The 21,141-nt window shown below is 39.6% G+C and overlaps 1 protein-coding gene across 1 annotated transcript in view; it reads left to right on the top strand.

Annotated features, from left to right (window-relative positions):
- LOC120798961 overlaps positions 1 to 10,817 on the top strand; it is a 61,409-nt gene extending 50,592 nt beyond the window's left edge. The window contains exons 4-5 of the mRNA XM_040143759.1: positions 10,382 to 10,505; positions 10,682 to 10,817. Of these exons, the coding sequence (XP_039999693.1) occupies positions 10,382 to 10,505; positions 10,682 to 10,817 (260 nt within the window). The remainder of the gene's footprint in view (positions 1 to 10,381; positions 10,506 to 10,681) is intronic.
- The last annotated feature ends 10,324 nt before the right edge of the window (positions 10,818 to 21,141 follow it).

The raw sequence follows: 21,141 nt of genomic DNA, 5'->3' as shown, positions 1-21,141 counted from the left end.
CTGTTTGTGCTCTAATTTCACTCACTAGGTGCATTTACATGCACACTATTATCCTTGTGACGATTTGTGCATGTAAGCAGCATATCCCAATTTCAGAAACCTGGATACACTACCTGGAGGATTCTGATTGAAACCAGGATACTGTGGCATTTAAACACTTTATTCAGGTTTCTGAACCATTTCGTAGTGGCTGAGATGGTGAGAAATCAAGACACACCTGATGATCAGATGATCAGAAACATGGACACTGTTTAATCATGTATACAGGGATATGAATAACCAGATTTCTCATGTTCCATGTAAACGTCATATCCTGAATAAGATCAAAACCAGAGTAAGACTCATATCCGGGATACTAATGCATATGTAAACACATTCACAGTCTAAGTACAGTCAAATTAGAGCACAGATGGACATTTCTGAGACTTTAGTTTAGACAGGAATATGTCAGATAGCTTCAAACCCTTAAGTGGAATTAGACGTTTGATGTATTTGCTCACTTTAGGACACAGTATTATTCACAGTTCACGATGTTGCAAAGAACTGGTAACTGATCCAAGTTCAGTTTTTCATCTGTAGACTGTGCCACTGCTAGTTACAACCACTAGGGTGCAGATAGTCTTATCATAGTGTGTGAGTGAATGAATGAATTAGGGAATGAGCAACTTCCTGAACCCTTGAGGTGCTTCACATCTAAATTATTCATTGTGGGTTATAGGAATAATAGGTTAAACACGACTGTTATTCATCTTTGTCACAGAGTTGCAACACAGACTTTTCCTTGGTCTTGCACCAAGGTCTGAAGTACATAAGATAAAACAGATCTGACAAAAATTGCAAAATACTATTTAATCATTTGCATTTGAGAATAAAATGCTTGCTCAGAGCAATTTCTCTATCTGAGCTGTTAAGCTCATCTGCTGGACTGGGACCAGAGCTGATCAAGGCATATTTTCAATGATCAGCGTTAGCTCAATTAGATCTGACTCAGTTTTGATCCCTTGAAGTAAACACAGTGTGTTCCCTCTATCCCAGTTGCCATAGCGCTCTGTAAATATGATCTTTGTGGAATAAAAACTAGTTCACCTGGTCACGGAAACAAAGTCTGCACTGGTTATGTTCAGAGAACAAGAAACCTTTTACAAGGAACATTTACACATTGTGAATGTAATGGACCTTCATTCTGTGGGGGGCTGTATAATTTTGCTAAATTTTTCCTTTTTTGGAATTTTTTGATGGCTATTCCTGATGTAATGTACAAGTTTGTTTACCGTTTTAAAAACAGTTGATTAAAATACATTGTAGGAAAGCTGCCATAAAGGTTTCTACGTTCAGAGCAACAGTTGATGTCTGCACTATGCAGTTTTTTTAAAATGAGGATTTGGAAAAATAAATATTTGATTTAGATTCTGCAGACATTCAGATATCTGTATTCTTCTTCAGGATATCCTCAGTTGAAATTTGAGCAGGTGGTGGTAGTGTACCTCTATTCAGGCCAGAAAGTGAGTTTTCAATGCCAAAAATATCAACACCTGGCAAAGTACTCAATGGCTCACTGTATTGATCTTAAGACCCTATAAAACATCTGCAGGTACTGTATACTGTGGTCATTTAGCGCAGTGGGATAGTAAAACTCAGCTCACTTATTGCACCTTTAAATCACATTTTATTGAAAAGTTAAGCCTTGACATTATATTGGAACTTAAAATATTTAATTATCATTGAATTATTATGTTTGCAAAGATATTACTATAATTGGACTTTCAACTAATTATGACAGATATATTCCTTATGTAAAGTTAAAGCCCAGAAATTAGAATAAATATATGAATAAGAAAGCCATTTATTTAAAAACTCTCTATGGTACATATTTTTAAAAGGTTTTATAGCAGCAAAAATATAGAACCATTTGAATCTGAGTTTATCCTGACATAAATTCTTTGCTGATGTGGAAACCAAAGGATTCTTTCCTTCAAGTAATTTGTAGAAACATTTGAGAGTGTGTATATTAAAATCTAAAACCATAAAGTCCAGAATCTCTACCACCTTATGCTTTATGAACTCGCAGACTGTAATGGTTTACCCAGAGCTATTCTCAGGTACACTCACTATGACACTGAGCAAGCAGCTACTCATTGGCCATCATGGTCAGACAGTAGCATGAAATCACCCCATTAAAAGAAAGCTAAATATTGACAGAGGGTTTAGGCTTGGCTGACTGGAAGTCAAAATTTAACATGTGTGAGGTGCATTAGGAGTTTGCATTCTTAAAGGAGTTTTGAAACCTTTAAAAGCTATTTGCAATTCTATTATTTAGCAATCAGGCTGTGAAAAATCACTGTCGTCCTGCTTTCTTATCCTTTCTTCAGCCTCTTTAATATCACAGATGACTTGAGAATAGCTGACCCCCATCTTGGGTTGATTATTTAGCTATGCCTTCACTCAACACTTCACCTCTCTCCCCTCACTGACCACCTCCTTTCCCCCCAAAGACCACTATTCTCTGGTCAGATTTACTGCAAAATGTGTGTGTTCCACCATATTTGTGAAATTCCCCATGTGTCAACCTCCAGCTCCCCCACGCAGGGCTTTGAATCTGCCCACTAGCTGGAGATCACACATAAATCCAGCACACCCGATGCAGAGGAGTAGACTTTCTTTTCATAGGAGCCTAATTGCTGAACTTTGCCACAGCCAAGTTTTCTGAGCTGAATGATTTGTCAAAATTCCTGTCTCTTGGTAATAAATTACCCAGCCAGCTTGGTCAGCCAGTTAACATGTTAAATAAAAATGGGTCCCATTGGATTCTCTGGCTTGGTAACAACATCTCTCTCTTTTTCTTAACTTTTAAATAGGGCAAGGTTGCTTGAAAACTGAGGAATATTTTGACATTTTCGACCCTTCCTATTAGTGTCATAATGAACTGGCAATGTGGGGCTGTCATGAAACACGAAACACAACTCTAAATCTATCACTGTCAATCTGTGAAAAAATATAACACACGTCACATATATGGCGGGACCTTTTCATTAAAAATTAAAGTACATCTGCAACATTTTGTTGTGATGAGTTTCATGACCACCTAGTTTGTGTGACTGTGAATTAAGCTGTTCTGGGGAATTGTGGGAAAAAGTGAGTGCACTGTCCGATCAGAAGCCAGAGTGAGTGTTTGTTTTGACTTGGAGTTCTCCTTGCACTTGGACTGACCCTCTGCTAAACTGACTTAGCTCAGTAACAGAACGTTGGCTCATACTCGCTGTTCTTTTTGCTCATTTCCATTTTGTCTATCCTTACTTAGTCAGCTTCCTAAGCCTGTCTATGACTTTTCATATTCCTCTAGTTTATTGCATTGGCAAAACACATGCAATAGTTCTACACTGAAGTAGGTTTCTTGTGATGATAAAGTGCAAAGTAACATAAGTACATTTACTCAAGTACTATACTTTTGTGAAAATCTGAGGTATTTGTACTTTACTTGAGTATTTGCATTTTCTGCTACTTTATACTCCAGCACATCTCAGAGGCAACTATTGCACTTTTTACTCCACTACATTTATTCAACAGCTGTACCAGCTGTTATCAGCTATTTAAATATTTTATGCACAAAACTGATGATCGGTTTATAAAATGTGACTGTTACAGATTAAGCTGTCCAACAGTAGCCTCTATAAGTAGTTAAAATCGGCTCCAGTTACAACATTAGAGAGGTCTTTCACTGATTTTATAGCAGTTTACTAGTGATGCATAGTGACAGCCAGCCTGCAAATACAGTTGAAAAATGTCTGGAGGAGCTTTGTCAAGTCTAATGTCAATACCAGGGACTAGTGTGGATTGTTAGTCTGGATATCTCTGATGCTTCCATTTTTACCACTATTTTTCAAATCTGTCTCATGCAAGTCCCCCACCTTTTTGAAGTGCAATACTAAATACTAAGAGCGCCCCTTTAAAATTTAGTTTATGTATAAATACATCAATAATAATCCAGCAATATAACATAGCACTCAGCAAAGGAGACATTCAGCATTATAAGTATTTTTGCTTTTGATAATTAACTTACATTTTGCTGCTAATACTTCTGTACTTTTGATTAAGTAAAATTATGAAGCCAGGACTTGTCGTAAAGGATTCTTACTTTGAGGTATTATCTGCTACAGTAGGTAAAAGATTTTAATTCTTCTTCCACCAGTGCAAAAAGTGTCTGCTTCTGTTTTCAAAATTTATTAACAGGAAATAATTAATTGAAAGTAAATATTGTCACCTTTATGAATGTGTACATAGACATTTCCTACATTTTGACTGTATTTTATTTACTGCAATCCATGTACCTTAACATTAAGACACAATTTTCATAATGATATAAAAGATGCTAATAATGCATCAGTCACAATTAAGCTATATGTAGATTTTCCATTTAAAATATGTTTGTCTTTCAAACTCATATGTTCTTGAGTATAGCTGCATCCTGCCAGGCTAATCTGCAGGCCTTCAGGTTTTCCAGCCACATCAAACTGGGAGCCAGGATTCTTCACCCCAAGCTCCTCATGAGTGAAGCACTTTGTGCTCCGAGCTCAAAATAGCATGCAGCTCTCAATTATTGGGTAAGGAGCAAACACAGGTGTGGAATCCCAACCACCACCACTGGTGCCCCTGCCACAGAATAAAGCCACTCTTGTCCCAAAGAGCATGACTAGGAAGGCCAGATCCATGCCAGGCTTTGAACTGCAGAGACCACTTGGCCTGTTTGGTGCCGGAGCTAAAAGAGACCTTTTAAAAGGTGTGGAAATGAAACGTCCCACATCAATCATGCCTTTCCACTTCTGAATTATTCAGCAGTCGCTGCTGCCTGCTGACTCCCGTTCCCCTCTATATGTGTGTATGTGTGTGTGAGCTTTTGTGTCAGGTTGTGCATGTGTATGTGCTACTTAGTATTTCTAATATTGTGGCATTGTGTCTTTATCCAGTGTGTGTACAGCCACGATTGTTTGGAGGAATTAAAGGAGGACTGAATGTCTGTACTTTTTAAGACAGGAGAACTTACTATCACTGTTGAGGTAAGCATTTGAGCTCTGTTCAGGGTTTCTTACTTCATACATTCCGTGGAATGATCACATGTTCCTCATTTAAAATTTCTACAAAACTTTTTAGAGTATTTTTAAAATGACTTAGCTCTTCTAAAGTAGACACTTTGGAGATGCAGGGCTGGCAGCTAGCTATAGCAAAGGACAGCATGTGTGGAGGTGGGAGGGGGGCGACAAAGAGCAGAGCTCAGGGGTGTCTGCCTCAGACAATGAGAGCTCTGTTTGGCTGGCTGCGATTCTGCTGGTGTGGATCAGGTGGCCCTGTTTAATTCCAGGTTCTTGGCCTGCTGCTCTGCTTTTCTCAGCACGTTCTTTTGCATTTATGGGGCAAGCGGGTCCGTCCTGTAAGCTGGGGTTTCAGAAGGCTGACCTGGACCGTGCACTGATGAATTGCTGACTAATTGGCTGAAATGAGAAGATGTGGCTGGCGTCATAGAACCAGCCAGGTGCCAAGAAAGAGTGAACTGTGCTGGTCACTCACTCACTCATCCATACATAAATCATATGGGAATAAGGGCATTAAAGGTAAGTGAGAAGGAGAGAGGCCCTGTCTCTGTGGTTTAATTCTAGTTAAATTTTGGAAAATGACCAGATGATTGGTTGTCAGTTACTCATGGATGAGTCAACATAGGTGCAATGGATAATAAAATGCTCAAATTTACTTATTTACTGGATGCTGAAATTCATTTACTCTAATATTGTCAGATATTTCTTATGTTTTATTTGTATATGTAAAAACAAATATGGTTTTGGCATTCTCCTGCTCTGAGATTGTGGGAAAAAATATATTCATCAGAAAATTGCTGTGCACAGAGGAACAAGTATTAAATTAATCCATTAATTATTTTGTTAACTTTTCATAAGTGGGAGACAAAGCCCCTCACTGGAACCTATTTTTACAGTAAAAATAATGACAGTGGATTCTGCGTCTTAGTTTCAGAGTTCTGTCTGTAGCCAAAAGATCTGTGTAGTTGTGTGTGGCCACACAGGAAATTAAGAAACCTCTGCAGCTTTAAGCATATTTGTGTCTGAATTATCTTGGAACAGCGGATTTAAACAAAAGTGAAACAAGGTTCAGCATGTGCTCATTCTGTGCATGTGTGGTCAGTGGTCAGCTTAAATGTAGATCTTATTTGGCAGCGATGACTGACCCTGGTTTTTAAGTTCATACCTAAATTATTTTAAAAAGGTTGGATTTTTTTATTGCCCGTCATCTTCCCAAAATTTTTATTTTTTAAATGAATTTTGTTATTTATTTAAATGTATTCTTCTGTGTCACCTTAACCAGTTAAAACACATTGATGCATCTCAATATGATGAATGAGTGTTACATTATGTTGTATTAGAAACACTTGATATTGTTGAATCCCTGCAGCTGCAAATGAACAGGTGAAGTGTATGTGACAAATATCAGTGCAAGCACTTCTTATATACAGAAGTGGGATAAAACATGCAACTTCCAAACTAATACATGCGAGAATAACCCTGTTACATCAGTGAGTGTGTGTGTGGGCGCCAAGGGACTGAACAGAAACAAGACTTATTTATTTTAGGGAGAAGTGTAAGGGGCAGAATGAAGATGAGACAGATCCTCTCTTGCAAGTCTTGAGCCAATCACTGCGAGTTCATCACAGTCTTCTCACGGCTGTGCACAGCAGATACAGTACACTGCAGCCAGCGAGTGTCCATCCTCTGTGGGCATGAATTTACACAGATGGTTCTTATATCGGTGGATTAGAGAGCATATTTCCTCAATAAGTGAAAAAACAAAGGCTTCACTGAATTTATTATGTCTTAATTGAGGAGACCTACATCAATGTATATTTTTGTGTGAACAAACCTGCTGGATTTTTTTGGTTTGATAATCTCATTCAGGGATTGTTCTCAGAGAAGCTTACATGCGGTCAGATATTTAGAAACAAAATTCCTCAGGTATGTTCCCTCCACACCCCAAATGACATTATATTCGTTGTGTCCTTTAACCTTTTTATCTAAAACAATGTTTTTGTTCATAGTGTCCCTTGGAAATTGCATTCAAAAGACTTGAGGGAAACCGCAATACTCAAAATACAGCAGATTCAATTTAAACCTTATGTAAAATGTTGTAATGGCAGGAGTCTTACATACAGTTTGTACCATGCTGTATATTGCCAGCTTTTCATAATAAATTTAAATTAATTTGGAGGAATCAATCTAGTGAGAAATCATGCATGATTGAGACGTATACACACACACACACACACACACACACACACACACACACACACACACACACACACACAAACACATATAAATTAATTTGGAGGAATCAATCTAGTGAGAAATCATGCATGATTGAGACATATACATACACACACATACACACATATATATACATACGTGTGTGTGTCTGCATACGTCTCAATCATGCATGATTTCTCACTAGATTGATTCCTATATATCTATATCTATCTATATCTATATCTATATCTATATCTATATATATATATATATATATATATATATATACACTGTATACTTCATATCTTACACCACATTGTAGCTGCACTGTAACTTTTACTTTCCTGCTTTATCTGTTTTATTCAATTTTAGCTTTTATTCATCCTTTATTTTGTTTTATTTAAGCAAAAATTGCCATGTCGTTGAAAGGCGCTATACAAATTACCTCGCCTTGCTTAAATTACCCTCATATCCTTCTTGAACATGATTTTCTTTAACATTATTTGAACATCAGTTATAAATTACATTTAAAATTTGCACAGCTTGTATTTACATACATGTATACAGTATATGTTCCAACTTAAAGATATACATTGAATTGTAGATTCCCTTTAGCTGTAATTTAATTTTTACCTAAATAGACTATAATTTACAACACAATATACTTCATATACAAAAAAAATCTTTTGATTTGAACACTTATACATTTTCATATATGTTGGTGATACTGTCAAACACGGATAAATCTATGAATCTGTGACAGCGATCAATTCAAAGCAAAATATCTATTGTATGAAAATTCCTACACATCCACAGAAGCAGTACAAATGTAAGCAAATACAATCTAAGACGAGTAAAGCTTAATGTATACAAGTCATTCTTACATGTGGCAGAGTGTTAACAGTGGTTGTGTAGCAGCCTGGTCTCCCTGTGCCCTCCAAGGTGAGCTTTGTCTCCAGCCAGGCAAAGGGGACCATGGGAAAGCTCACATGCCGATTAATCACAACTAATGAGCTGGAACAGTGTAGCTTGAGCTGCCTTCCATGACCATCTAACCTCACACACACACACATACACATACACATACACACACACACACACACACACACACACACACACACACACACACACACACACTTAATGTCAGACATGGACAGATGTGTGAAGGGCAGAATAACAGACATATTTTTTACTTGTTAGTCTGCCATTACATTTTAACATGGTCGTTGATAAAAGAAACACATATTTTACTGTACATAGATAAAACATTATCAATATATTATTTTTTGAAGAATTTATTTTTAATTAGATAACATGATCCCATAATTACAAGGCAAATTGATCACTTACATTAAATAACATTCCAGTAAAAAAAAAAAAGAAAAAATAAAGCACTGTATTGTCTGATTTTTGAAGTTTTAGTGAGAGGAAAAACCTAGTCTGCCAAATTTCTTTCTTCAATAATGTTAACAAAAATGCAAACTTACCATTGTGTATTCGCAGTTCTTGGCATCAAAGTGACCCCTGCAACCAGCAGGTTGTAATGGACAGAGTTTAAACAAACAAGAAAGCAGAGCGATGACTGGGAGAAGGGGGAAAACAGAAATAAGTGATGTCACATAGAAAGTGATGAATGACAAAGTTGATGTTGATAAAAATAGTCCAAGTATTTTTCAGTGCTGAAAGGCATGCCATGCAAAAATGTACGTATGGCTCCATTATACACTATATGTGTGGGCAAAAACTAAAGGTCTCCATATACGACACCATTCTTTACTTTATAAAATCTCCTTAATACCCAGTTATCACCTAAAAAAACTAAGTGAACCAGAGTGGTGTAAGCAGAAAAAAAAACATCATCATCCCTTTTAAGGTCCTACATGGTGCAGCTTTCATGTTACATATGGCAAACCGTACAAAATGTGGTTTCTCAACCTCTCTCTGGCTGCTGAGGAAGCTACAGCTGTGGGCCTCTTACTGTAACAGTAATCCTTGTGGCACATATATCTTAACTGACGCTTATGAGTGCACGTTTTCAGTTATCATTCCTGGAGGCAAATATCTTTGGTCCGACTTCTGTTGCCGAGTCCCCCGTCCTTGTACCCTGACAGGTGATGCAACTGAGATACCGTGGAAGGTGATTGTCATTTAAATTCTTGCTGTTCGGAAAATAGATCCATTTGTTCTGTGATTACAGTCTCTGTGAGTTGAGGTCTCTTTGTTACAGAGAGCCACCTTATAGGCTGTAAATCAACATGGGTCATCTGTCTGACATCGGTAGAAATACTAAGGCAACGAGTGTGGCCTCAGAATTTCACAAAATCATTTGATTACCAATCACCCCTCCCTGGGTTTGCATGTTTAGATTGTAGCCTGATGCCCACATGTTAAAAAAGGAATCTGAGGCTGCAGCTTGCACTGTGGAATGTATACCTGAGAAGTGTCATATACAAGCACTTACGGGTACACTCACACACTCCTGCAGATGCACGCTTTTACAGGCACACACCTGTCTGTAGTTTAAGAAGTGACAAATGGAAACTTAAGCAAGTGGTCCCTGCCAGAAATTTGTGGTATGGGTATTTGTGTGTATGTCATCCAAATAAAGGAAGGTTTAGCCAAATCCACCAACTGCTTATGGCACCGATCCCACAGTGAGGTATCCAAGCCACAGCAAACCTCCCACCATAAGATGCTATAGTTAAGATGTTATTCTGAGTTTTCCTGCTACAGTAGCTTTGCAGTCTTGAGGGCTTTAATTTGGTTTAGGGAGTTAATCTTTAATTTGAGGTCAGATGTAAGGGTTTTGTCTAACAATTAGTCATAAACATCGCTCATTCAACGTGTAAGTACTTATAGTTGTTCAATCACTAACTTGCCTAAATGAAAACATCTACTGCTTCTACACAAGTTCGTAATTCTCCAACCAGCTCACGCCATTCGTTCCTTCAGTGTGGGAAGAGAGGAGGGTGGGGTGACCTCTCTGGTGTGTTTCTAATATCTCCCCAAAAATCCCTGCGGGCAGGATCGTCTTGGGTGTTCCAGGCTGGACTCTGGTGTTGTTATATTTAACGGGTTCCCAGCGCAGAAAGCAGGGAGAAGAAAGAAGAGGAAAAGAGAGGGAGAAAGTGAGCTGTATGATGGTGAGCTGACTGCAGGGTATCGGCCTGACAGAGAGGAAAAAGCACCCTCTGTGCATGGCTTGGGGTAAGATCTACATTGCCCTTTTTCTTCCCCTCTCACTCTCCTTCTTCTCTTTCTTCGTGGGGAGGAGGGATATAGGTAATGAAGCTTAAGTGAGCCTGGTGTCTGGTAATGTAATATACACAAAGCCCTTGTCAGGTCTGGATCCAATAATGTGTCATTTACCACGTCTGGAACAGATTGGCCCAGATGATCGGAGTGAACCTTTGCCCGGGTGAAGAGTACTCAGCATCACTCGGCCTGGAGCCCTTACAAGCAGGCCCTCGCCTCGCCCCATCTCCCTTGCACCTTTCACCTTCCCCCCAACCATCCTGAGTAAACGCAATTGCATGCTTCAGATAAGAGGAGATCGTGTGGCTGAATGCGCCATTGTTAGATTAGAGAGTTTTTCCTAAAAGTTTTTTGCCCATAAACAGTTGGCCTGTCAATGTGATATTAGACATAATTATGAATTTGTATACACAAACTACACAGACACAGACACAGTACACAGACTTCAGAATGGGGAGTTTGGCACCCAGAAACTAAAATCTGTCAGTGCTTCTTTCGCTTCAAACAGCACTTTGAAGCATGCAGCAGTATAAAACCTTTCAAAACAAATTCCACCAGGAGCACACTGTCCAAATGGTTCACCAAACCTCAAATAAAAACCATTACTGTCAATAAAATATCTCCATCCAGAGGGAAAAGAACAGGTGCATCTGAATATCATGAAGATAACTGTAAGGATCTATGTGTTTCAAATACAAATCTTCACCATCGTAGGATATTCTCCCACTTGCTGTTATACCCAAAGACATTGGTCCTACCACCAACTCAGGCCTGACATCCATGAATTACAGTGTGTTCATAGGCAACAGCAGAGCTTCAGAGGTTTTGGGCTGTGGTGGTCTCATATACACTAAGTGTTTTCCCTCAACAGCATAACAAGTTTGGGTAGATCTTATACTTGATGTGTCCTGCTGAGTCAAATCCTCTTGCCATCAATGATGACTGGTGACACAGGAGTCTATTTTCGGTCCATTGCTACATGTATTTACTAATCAGTATCTCAAAGTCCATTCTTATGCAGATGATACAATTTTATTTGCCCCTGGTTTCACTCCAGCCCAGGCTCACCTTCAGTCTACCTTTAATGCTTTTCAGTTATCACTTCTTAGTCATAGACTTAATTTAAATGCAGACAAGATTTTCTCTACATCCACCTGTGTCTCTGCCTATCATGCAAAACTTAGCAAAACCGATGTAGATACCATGTCCCGTCATACAAACACTTGACTTGACAGCAGACTGTCAGTTACATTTCATATTCAACATTTGACCCAAAATTATCATTCCCCTGGGAGATTTTAAAGCTTTCCCCTTTTCATGTGATTGTTGGTAGTCTGGCCTTAGAAGTGTAGCTCTGCTGGTTTTGTGGCTGTCTGACAATGAATCTTATTTGTTCTCTGGTCTCTCTTGAAAAAGAGAACTTGATCTCAATGACACCAGCTGCTAGAATAAAGATACTAATACTTGTATCATTACGCTAGAAGCCAAGGGTGTGAATTTGTATTACCTTGTTACCCTTCTGGAGTCACTTCTTAAGGTTTCAGATGTTTGGCGCTGCTGTTGTTGGTGCCCTGTGCTGAATTCAGAGTGTTTGTTGGGGTAGATTACTCAAATTTGTGTTGTGTTTGTAAGACACAAGTGGCAGCTTCAGCTTATCGTCTTTGGGATTTCAGGGTATTGTGTTGTTTTTAATTCAGTTCGAAAGAGTAATTGGTGAAACAGGTCAGATGCCTACATGTTAATAAACTTTTATGGAAAAATTACTAAACACAATTGATTTAAAGATCATATTTTTAAAAATATGCATAAAATGGTTGATATCACTATCACACCACTTTTTTCAAACATTACTGTAAGCCAACCATCATGAAGCCTCCCTCTCTTGGAGCTTGTGTTTTCACAGGCACCAGGGTGGGCATATGAGATCATGTTGCTAATGACTTGTAGTAGTGGACTGTGTTTTAGTAAAAGCAACTTATCAGCAATTTGTAGCTAAAGGAGAGTGCATGTGCTCACAGTAGTAATTACAAACACAGGGGCCAACGGAGTTGCAGGAGTGCAGGAAGTGTGGGGCTAGGGGAGCATGTGTGTGAATTTACCACTTTGTCCCCAGTTGCCTGGGTCCTGGGCCCAGCCCCAGGCCCACACAGTGAGCGGGGGGCTCTGGAGGTCTATGGTGCAGGGTGAGAGAGAAGAGAAAGGGAGAGAAAGACAGTATGGTGGTAGAAGCTTTGGAGGAGATAGAGCTTTAGCCCAGTGGGTTTTTCTCATTGTGGGGCCCTACGATCATCTTTTCCTCTATTGGCTTCATTCTTTTATAAGAAAATAAAAAGAAAACTGTCTTAGCCTGCGGGAATGTGAAAAACAGTAAGATAGAATAAGTGAGAGAAAGGCTGTGGCTATTTATACCATTCCACCTTCACCAAGCTCAGAGGAAATTCCTAAAATAAGTGAGTTTTTTTTACTAAGCTAGAGAGAGAGGAAGAATAAAAGGTGAAAGGAGGGTGCACAGACAAGATTTCTGCCTTTAAAACTCCCACCCCTCCTATTACATAGTTCAAATGTGCAATGGTGTGCTCACCAAGGCGTCGTCATGCTGGAGGCTCCTCAGGAGTATTGTAGCTCCCCTCTGCGGTACAGACTCTGATTTAGTACTGTTAATAAACATGATGTAGTGTTTACAGTGATTGCCCAGACAGGAATGTTTCTTTTTTACTTCTCTTTTTCATACCTACACACAGTTTCACATGTTTGCATGTGGCGCTGAGAGAGAAGAAAATGTAGTCCTGCATGGTTTATTTCAGACCCTTGCTGGTTAAATTATTTAAGCAGAGGACACAGACAAATTCTTTTGGGGCAGGTTTAGCACTTTAAAATGCCGCTCCATCTCCTAGAATTATTGCAAGGACTGCGATTGTGGCCTGTTGCTTTCTGGAGCAACTCCAGCAACTTTTTGAATCAGAACAACAAGGAGACAGTACTCAGACTTCAATTGCACTTCATCCAGTATAATTCTGTGGGGTTTTTATTGTTATATTTTCAGTGCCCATATATTTCTGTTAAGTAATAGTGTACCAGTACATGTAAGGAAAGGTGCAGCGTCAAAAGCTGTTGTGACTGTCAAAAGTAAATGTCAGGTGTGCAAAGTTTATCTAAACCTGTGTAATACCTGACACGGTAAGCAGTATATGAAATTAGGCAAGCTTTTTCTTTCTTATATGCAGAGCTTTGGTATTTAAAGAGAAATCCATCGGTCTGATCATTGGTTGTATGCTCAGGAGGGACTTCTCACAAATTGAAAGGCACATTGCTTGTTTTGAGCCTCCTTAAAAAAGCAAGAGTACCCAACAAGCTGGATTTATGATGTGCCTGCCAGCTTCTCCCTGGCTCAAAATCTTCCAGCACATGCTCCAGGCGCAGAGCCCACATAGCCATCCACAGCTGGCTCTTATTACAAACCCATACAGTAGCCATTCTTTTTCACTTACCCCCCTCCCTGTTTGGTGACTCTTGTTAGAAACGTAACATACTAGTCTGGGAGTTTGTTACAGATTTGTGTGTCACAGGTGCACCCTTTAAAAAAGCGTGCATGGTTACCGTACAATCTGGGCCAAGACAACATATCTACATGTAAGAAGGGAGCAGTGTGACTAACTTTTATTTCTAAAAGGCTGGCTTGTAAATAAAAAGTTAGTGCTCTGAAATTGGAAAAAAGATTCTGGCTTTGGACCAAGGCTGGTGAGAAATATGCATTTCATTTTACAAAGAGATGCATATTTTCTTGTGAAGAGCTTAAATGTAAATGTGAAGATATTTAGAAAATCTTAATTCTGAGTCGGACATAATTTCAAAATATACCTGGAATATTTAATTCCTATAAAACTAAGTGAAAATAGTATGTGTGTATATATTTATAAATTCTATTTATTTAATAAATTCCTGCTGCCGCCCCTTTTTTGGTAATGTTTTTCAGCTTAAAGTGTAGTACATACAGTGTAATATTTTATGTATAATTGTGTAATACACTACACTACTACACAAAAACTGAACACTTGTAAGGGCAAAAACCATTCAATAAACAAACAAGAAATGAATTTATGTATTCATCTATATATATTACTTTCTGTTTCACTCACTGTATTTATGTAATTACTAAATTCAGCTTTCGTTTAGCCAGCCACACTGCATGGATGAGTCAGTTCGGCATGACTTTGTATTAAAGTTCGGAACAACAGATACTCTCTATAAAAATGTTTCATCCGAATTACAATGTTCATGGGTGATGTCATTTTGATAGATTTGTCATAGTTCCATACATTTCATGAAAAAAAAATATTGTAAAGCAGATACTTTTCTGCAATCTCAAAGATTTCATTTATAGTATTCAGAAACATCAAATAAAATCCTGTTTCTTTGTGAAATTTTTTTTACAATAGTTAATGGTACCTAGTGTGTCTGCTGCCTGTCTGTCAACACCAGATACACTGAGTATGAGCCTTTGTGCCGGCAAACTGTTCCACCAAGACTCTGTAACTGCTGCCAACACACAGGGGTGGATCGAACTCCTGCTCAGAATACTAGAGCCATAACGTGGTCTTGAAATTACTCCTGACTGACTCCTGGCTCTGAGCAAGCATGGACACATTTAAGAAATAGAAAGCATTCTTCTCCAAGCTTCACAACATGTAACCAAAGGTGATGAGTTCATGGACTAAGCTTTGAGTCATAAGCTGGGGTTCTGACAGTGTCTGTCTCTTTCCATCTTTGCCTCAGTCTTCAAGTTTCACAGCCCGCTCTCCCTCAGATCCTGTCCCTCCCCTGCCCCTGTCTCGACTCCTCACTTTGTCTCCATGCTCAACTACACCTCTCCAGTTACGTGGCACCACACCTCCCGGTTGTTATCCCCCTCAGCCTCTCTCCTTTGACTCAATCCCCACCCTATCATGCTGAGGGGGGACACTCAATGCCTTTAATGTGGCCTTGGCCCCATGTTCCTCCTGCCGGTTGGGCTGATCCGGGAGCAGTGGGTCCCAGCTCCACCCTTGGTGATTGATGGCAGGGATGCCCTCTTCTCTCACCCTCCACGCCCCACCCCTGGCTTGGTGGACAGCATAGCGTTTCATGAGCTCATCTGTGTGGCGCCCAGGCACCTCAAACACAGGCACCGCTCTTGTCTCGTCCCGCACGACTCCCTGGGGGACACAAAGCATGTGTGACCTCCCTTTACCCAGCCTGCAACCTCTCCAGTACCCTCACTGTATCATCACTGTCTCCATGCTCAATCCCTCTGACGGCCAGACTAACTGACTGATTAAGTGACACTAAATACCAGAACATCCCATTTCTCTGTATTTAAATTTCCATCCTAATTTGTTCATTATTACATAGTTGCCATGAAATTAAATGTCTCCAATTCATTCACTTCAGGTATATTTTCATTCACCTTCAATTTCATTTTGTGCTTTAACATGCAGAAATATCACAAAAAGTTTTCTTGCTTGGCTGAAGTGAAAAAGTTAGCACATTAAAAAGAAAAAGACACACTAAACAATGTCTTTGTCTACAGAAGAAGAAGTAAAAGCAAGTACTGCAATATCAAGGTTGACAAAGTATTCACGTTATAGTGTTTCATAGATCCAAACCACCCGCAGCCCAGTGTATCTTGGTATTCAACAGGTCCTCCACCCTAAATGACCATATAGGTCATTTGTCCCTACCCTCTGATATGTCCTATAGGAGAGTCTCCTGATGTAGCGCCCCTTTGGCAGCAGACGTACCGAACTTTTGTCGTACTGGTTACAATAATAAACAGGCGGTTAAGCTTAGGAATTGTCATGGTTTGGTTAGGTTTAGGAAAAAACGATGGTTTGGCTTAAAATAACTACTTCCTTAAGGTTAGAGGACCATCATCGTCATGGTTACAATAATAAATATGTGGTTCGGGATGTCGAGCTATCATGGATAAAAGAAACGTTTCATGGTTCATGGTTTCACGAACTGCAGTCTTCTATGTGAAAATCCTGTGTTTTGGGAGCCCATCCATCCATCCTCCTCCTAATGAGAACTTTGTTGCATTTTGTGCTATGTCACCTGACTTTTTCATTTGCTTCCGTCCTAATTACTATGGCCACTAGGGGGCGCCTAACAATAAAACGTAACTATTGGTTGTAATAGGCTGTTTGCACAAACAAAAATATGGGCTTATTTTTTACAGGAGGACAGTCTCTGGGAATTATGTCCTTATTGTACGATTCCACAGGCCAGTGCAGGAAGTGCTCAGCCCTTTATCTATTTAGGTTGAAAGTGGTGTGCAAGCAGTGCATCAGACCTTCATACAGGAGACCATCACCACAATCCTTAACTGTACCGTAGTTGCCATTTGTGGAAATTAAAAGAACGAACAAATAAACAAAAACATTAGCACTGAAGGTAATCCAGGCTTTTGAACAATTGTCTGACATCAGTGTTCTTGTCTAATCATAGGGGTGCCACTGGAGAACACAAAAATAATCAAATGGTGCAAAGGTGTAACAACAATGTCCCACTTTGATTACAGATGGGGGCCCTTGCTACCTGTCAGCGCCCACCCAATTACAATAGTAGTGACACCACCTCAGGGTACACGTGGATCAGACGAGACAAATTTCATTCAACATAAATGCCATCTTAGGAGGGAAGGAGCAATGAATCATGTCATGTGATGTAATCTTGTGATGTCTGCTTGATAATGGATTTGTGACTGCAAACCACCTACTGCCCCCTGATCCTGCTCAACACCCACTGCTTCCATTATTATGATTATCAATATTATTATTATATTTTAGTTTTATTAGTATTATAATTTGCCCCCCCCACACACACACACACTCTCGCTCTCTCTTTCCCTTCTGTTCAAGGTTTCTACCTGTTTTTCCTTGCCAGTCATTGATTAATCTGCTTGATCTGCAATCGTTTAACATGTCAGAAAATAATGAAAAATGCCTGTCACAATTTCCTAAAGGCCAAGCTGTCATCTTTAAAACCCGTCAGATCAACAGTCCAAAACCCGAAAATAATCAATTTACTTTCACACTAAGAATTTATAACAATGAAATTTTTGGTATTTTGGCTTGAAAATTGAGTGGAAAGATTCATCGATTATCAAGTAATATTTTTTTTGGAGAAACAACCAACTGATTAATTGACTAATCGCTCCTAACTCTTACTCTGACAGTATGGCATGAAAGGCTGCCCTCAACGCGTCACCCTCACCCTTTCATCCAGCTGCCCACCTTACCTTAAGCTCCCTTCAGGAAGCCGGGAGAGGCCTGTCCTTCTCTGCATGTGGGACATTCCAAGTGGGAAGGAATCTGAGGACACTGATCACCTAATCTCTCCAACTGAAGCAGCACCTGTTGGGGCAGCACCAGAGCGGAGGGAAATATCCAGATCAGTGGCAACTCTGGGTTGACCCGATACACGTCCCTCTGTATCAGATGGTGCTGGCTGCTACTTGATGACCACTCGTCAATTGACACACACTGAATGAACGCCAGACTTCGATAAAACTTTGTGAGCAATTAATGTGTGAAATATTAAGGCGCAAGTTAACAACTGATCAGCATATTTGGCTTTATGGTTTTAGCAGTTTGTTATCTTACCTTATCTACCTTTACTACCCATGCTGTCACTCCATCAGTCCTATTCTGGGACAGTTGTCTTATGGAAGAAATATTACTTTCCTGGAAACATTAGAGCAGCCCGATTGCTGTGAGAGCATTGCTGGGGGAGCCATCTGATCCAAATGAAACTAGATCATTCATGTAAGAATAGAGCACCAATGAAAAGACATAAAATATGGTCTATGAGTCTTGCCTGACAACCAATCAAATATCTTGCCCACCTGTTCATGAGGTGACCATGTGCTGAGGAGAACCCTGAGAGACTGTGGGCAGGGACATAAATCACAGAGCAGGACGCTGCAGTTGCTGCTCATGTCTCCACGTGGTGAAGACATTTAGATATTTACCATAGCTGCTTTTGAGAAATTCTCATTAGATGTGTTTGTGTTATTATTCTGTTTACACTTGGGTTTTGTGTCTCCTGAGATAAACTGCTTGCCGCCTTATAAACACCTCGGTGTCTTAAAAGTTACCCACCACAATATCTTTTAAATTAGACCTGATAAAGCAGCAATTCTATAGAGAGTCTGTTTATGGGTTTCCAATGATTTCTACTCACTGCTTGCTACTGCAAATTGACTATGTAGTAGATGGGTAATATATGTGATATGAGAGCTTGCCTGAATGCCACATGTGTTCTTTGTGTAGACTACAGTACGAATGTACCCATGATTTGGTTCATCTTGATAAATGATCTGGATTGCTCTTGGAGTGAGACTGCTAATGTGGCCAGAGGAGGTCTATTTTTTCCTCCTGTCCAAGGTTATTTAAACTAAACTAACCATTCCTCTAAATGTCTCACATCCCTTACAGCATGGGCCACAGTCTTAATGCCTGACAGAGGAACGCTGTTTTGCATGTAGCCTGATTATTATCTGCTACACAAATTGCTAGCAGCTGGGTTGTTCACGGCTGACGGTTCCATAGTTTATGTATTGAAACTGTTGGAATGTGGACAATTACCACTTTCACTTTCTCACAAAAACCCTAATACAGTTTACACAAACTATTCTCTTGAAAATCCTACTTTAAAGGGCTTTATGAGCCTCCAGGGCTGGTTCAAGCAGATAAACAATTTGCCTCCCATTTTCTACAGCACTCTGGTAGCAAGGACTATTTTTCATGAAAGATCATTTTTTTCACATAATTTCACTTAAACCATGCAAGTCTTTTACATAACTGAGTTTTAACAAGGCTTCATGTAAGTGAAATATGTTGTACCACCCATTTCTAAAGGTCTGCTGAAGGTTACATTTTAACAGACTCTAAGCTCGACTCCTATCTCTCTGTTGTGATTTAGGAGTCACAGAAAGAGGAAACCAAAAGAGGTTAGCCAGCAAACTGTTGAACTCCTAAAAACGTTCTCCTCAGAGTTCTTGCTGCCCATTGTAATCTGATTTGTCACGGTGAAGGCCATATCAAAAGGTGAGCTATTTCTCTACAGAACAAGCCAAAATGTGGGTAAATGAATGTAATTCAAGTGTCATTTTGGGAATGATCACAATTGTTCAAGTAAATGAGAAGACACAAATCACAAAATTCTAACAGGATCATTGGAAATGCAAAAGTTGAACTGGCTTTTAAAATCGCACATTTATAATATGGATAATCTTATAATTATGATTTTGAGTGTATCTTTTATAGGAAAAGAAGCAGTGAACGAGAGGAGAAATGGACAGAAAGGAGTCAAGCTGTCCTCTTGTCAAAAGCTGCTGAGCACCTTGCAAGTGGTCGAACAGTTTAACCTATAATTACTACAATTAAATTAATACTCATATTAACAAAGAAAAATTGCTTCCAAATGGTCTTTCACATGCACTAGAAAAGAAAAACAAAAACACATGGCACAGTTTGGCCTCAGAATTCTGGCACCAGAGCATGTCATGTCAAATCTGAATTATGAATCTTGCATTTATGAGTAACTGTATCTTGTTTTATGATACCATACAAGAAGGATTTTGATTGCATGTCAGCGTACATTTTGCAGTCTGACTTACGATTTCAAGTTCCAGGAACAGAATCCATGCTACATTCTTCTTTTGGTGATGGAGATAGCCATTTTGTTGCTGTAGCTACTCTCACAATGCAAGCTGGGAATTCCCCATTTACTTTGTCAGGCATGACTCCAGAGCTTGACTACAGGCAAAACAACTCTAATGTGTCTTAAGCCACTGAGAGGATTCAGAAAGTTGTTCATGGACCACATAACTAAAAAGGTCAAGGAAGGGAGTGGAAGACAAGACGGGGTAGGAACATAATATGATGTGTGTGTCTCTCGGTGGGTAAGTGTGTGGATTTAGGTTCTTCAGTGACTGATCATTTCCATTCTAATCTCTCGTACCAAAGTGGTCTCTCAGGACAAAGACTAAGGTAAAGTGAGGGAAATACAGTAAATATTGCACATACCACCCTGACGAGTCACAACCTTTTTTGCAGGGGAAAATTGCAGGGGTCGACATCAAAGTCAAAAGTACACTGCTGAAATCAAAATGTCAGCCGTATCGCCCTATAAAAATCACTGGACCCCTCACTCCTGTGATGAAGAGAAACAAGGGAGACTCCAAAGTCAACACAATTTTCTATTTCTTCAGGAAAAACAGCCCACTTGCAGGTTTTGCCCTTCTGCTGTTCATAGACTAAGGAGCGCTGTTAAAGAGACCGCCAGCTGCATTAGTGCTTGAAGATTTTTTTTTTTTTTACTTCTGGCAATGACGACCCCATGTCCAGTAAGTGCCCTCCCAGTGAAGTATTGATGTAGAGGCCTGTTTTGCTGTGTGAGTGTGAGGGAGTGATCAGAGGAGTCCTGTGGACAAAATCGCACCACTGACCCCTGGACATCAGTGATTGATGTCAAATGTGACCATGAAACCCAACAGGGGTTGTTGTACTTTTGATTTTATTGGCCACCATGTCAGGCTGTCTGCTCT

The sequence above is a fragment of the Xiphias gladius genome, chromosome 14 (genome assembly GCF_016859285.1).
Source record: "Xiphias gladius isolate SHS-SW01 ecotype Sanya breed wild chromosome 14, ASM1685928v1, whole genome shotgun sequence".
NCBI classification, from domain to species: domain Eukaryota; kingdom Metazoa; phylum Chordata; class Actinopteri; order Istiophoriformes; family Xiphiidae; genus Xiphias; species Xiphias gladius.
Note: the sequence above shows the minus strand (reverse complement) of the source record. Positions and strands in the feature narration are given on the sequence as shown.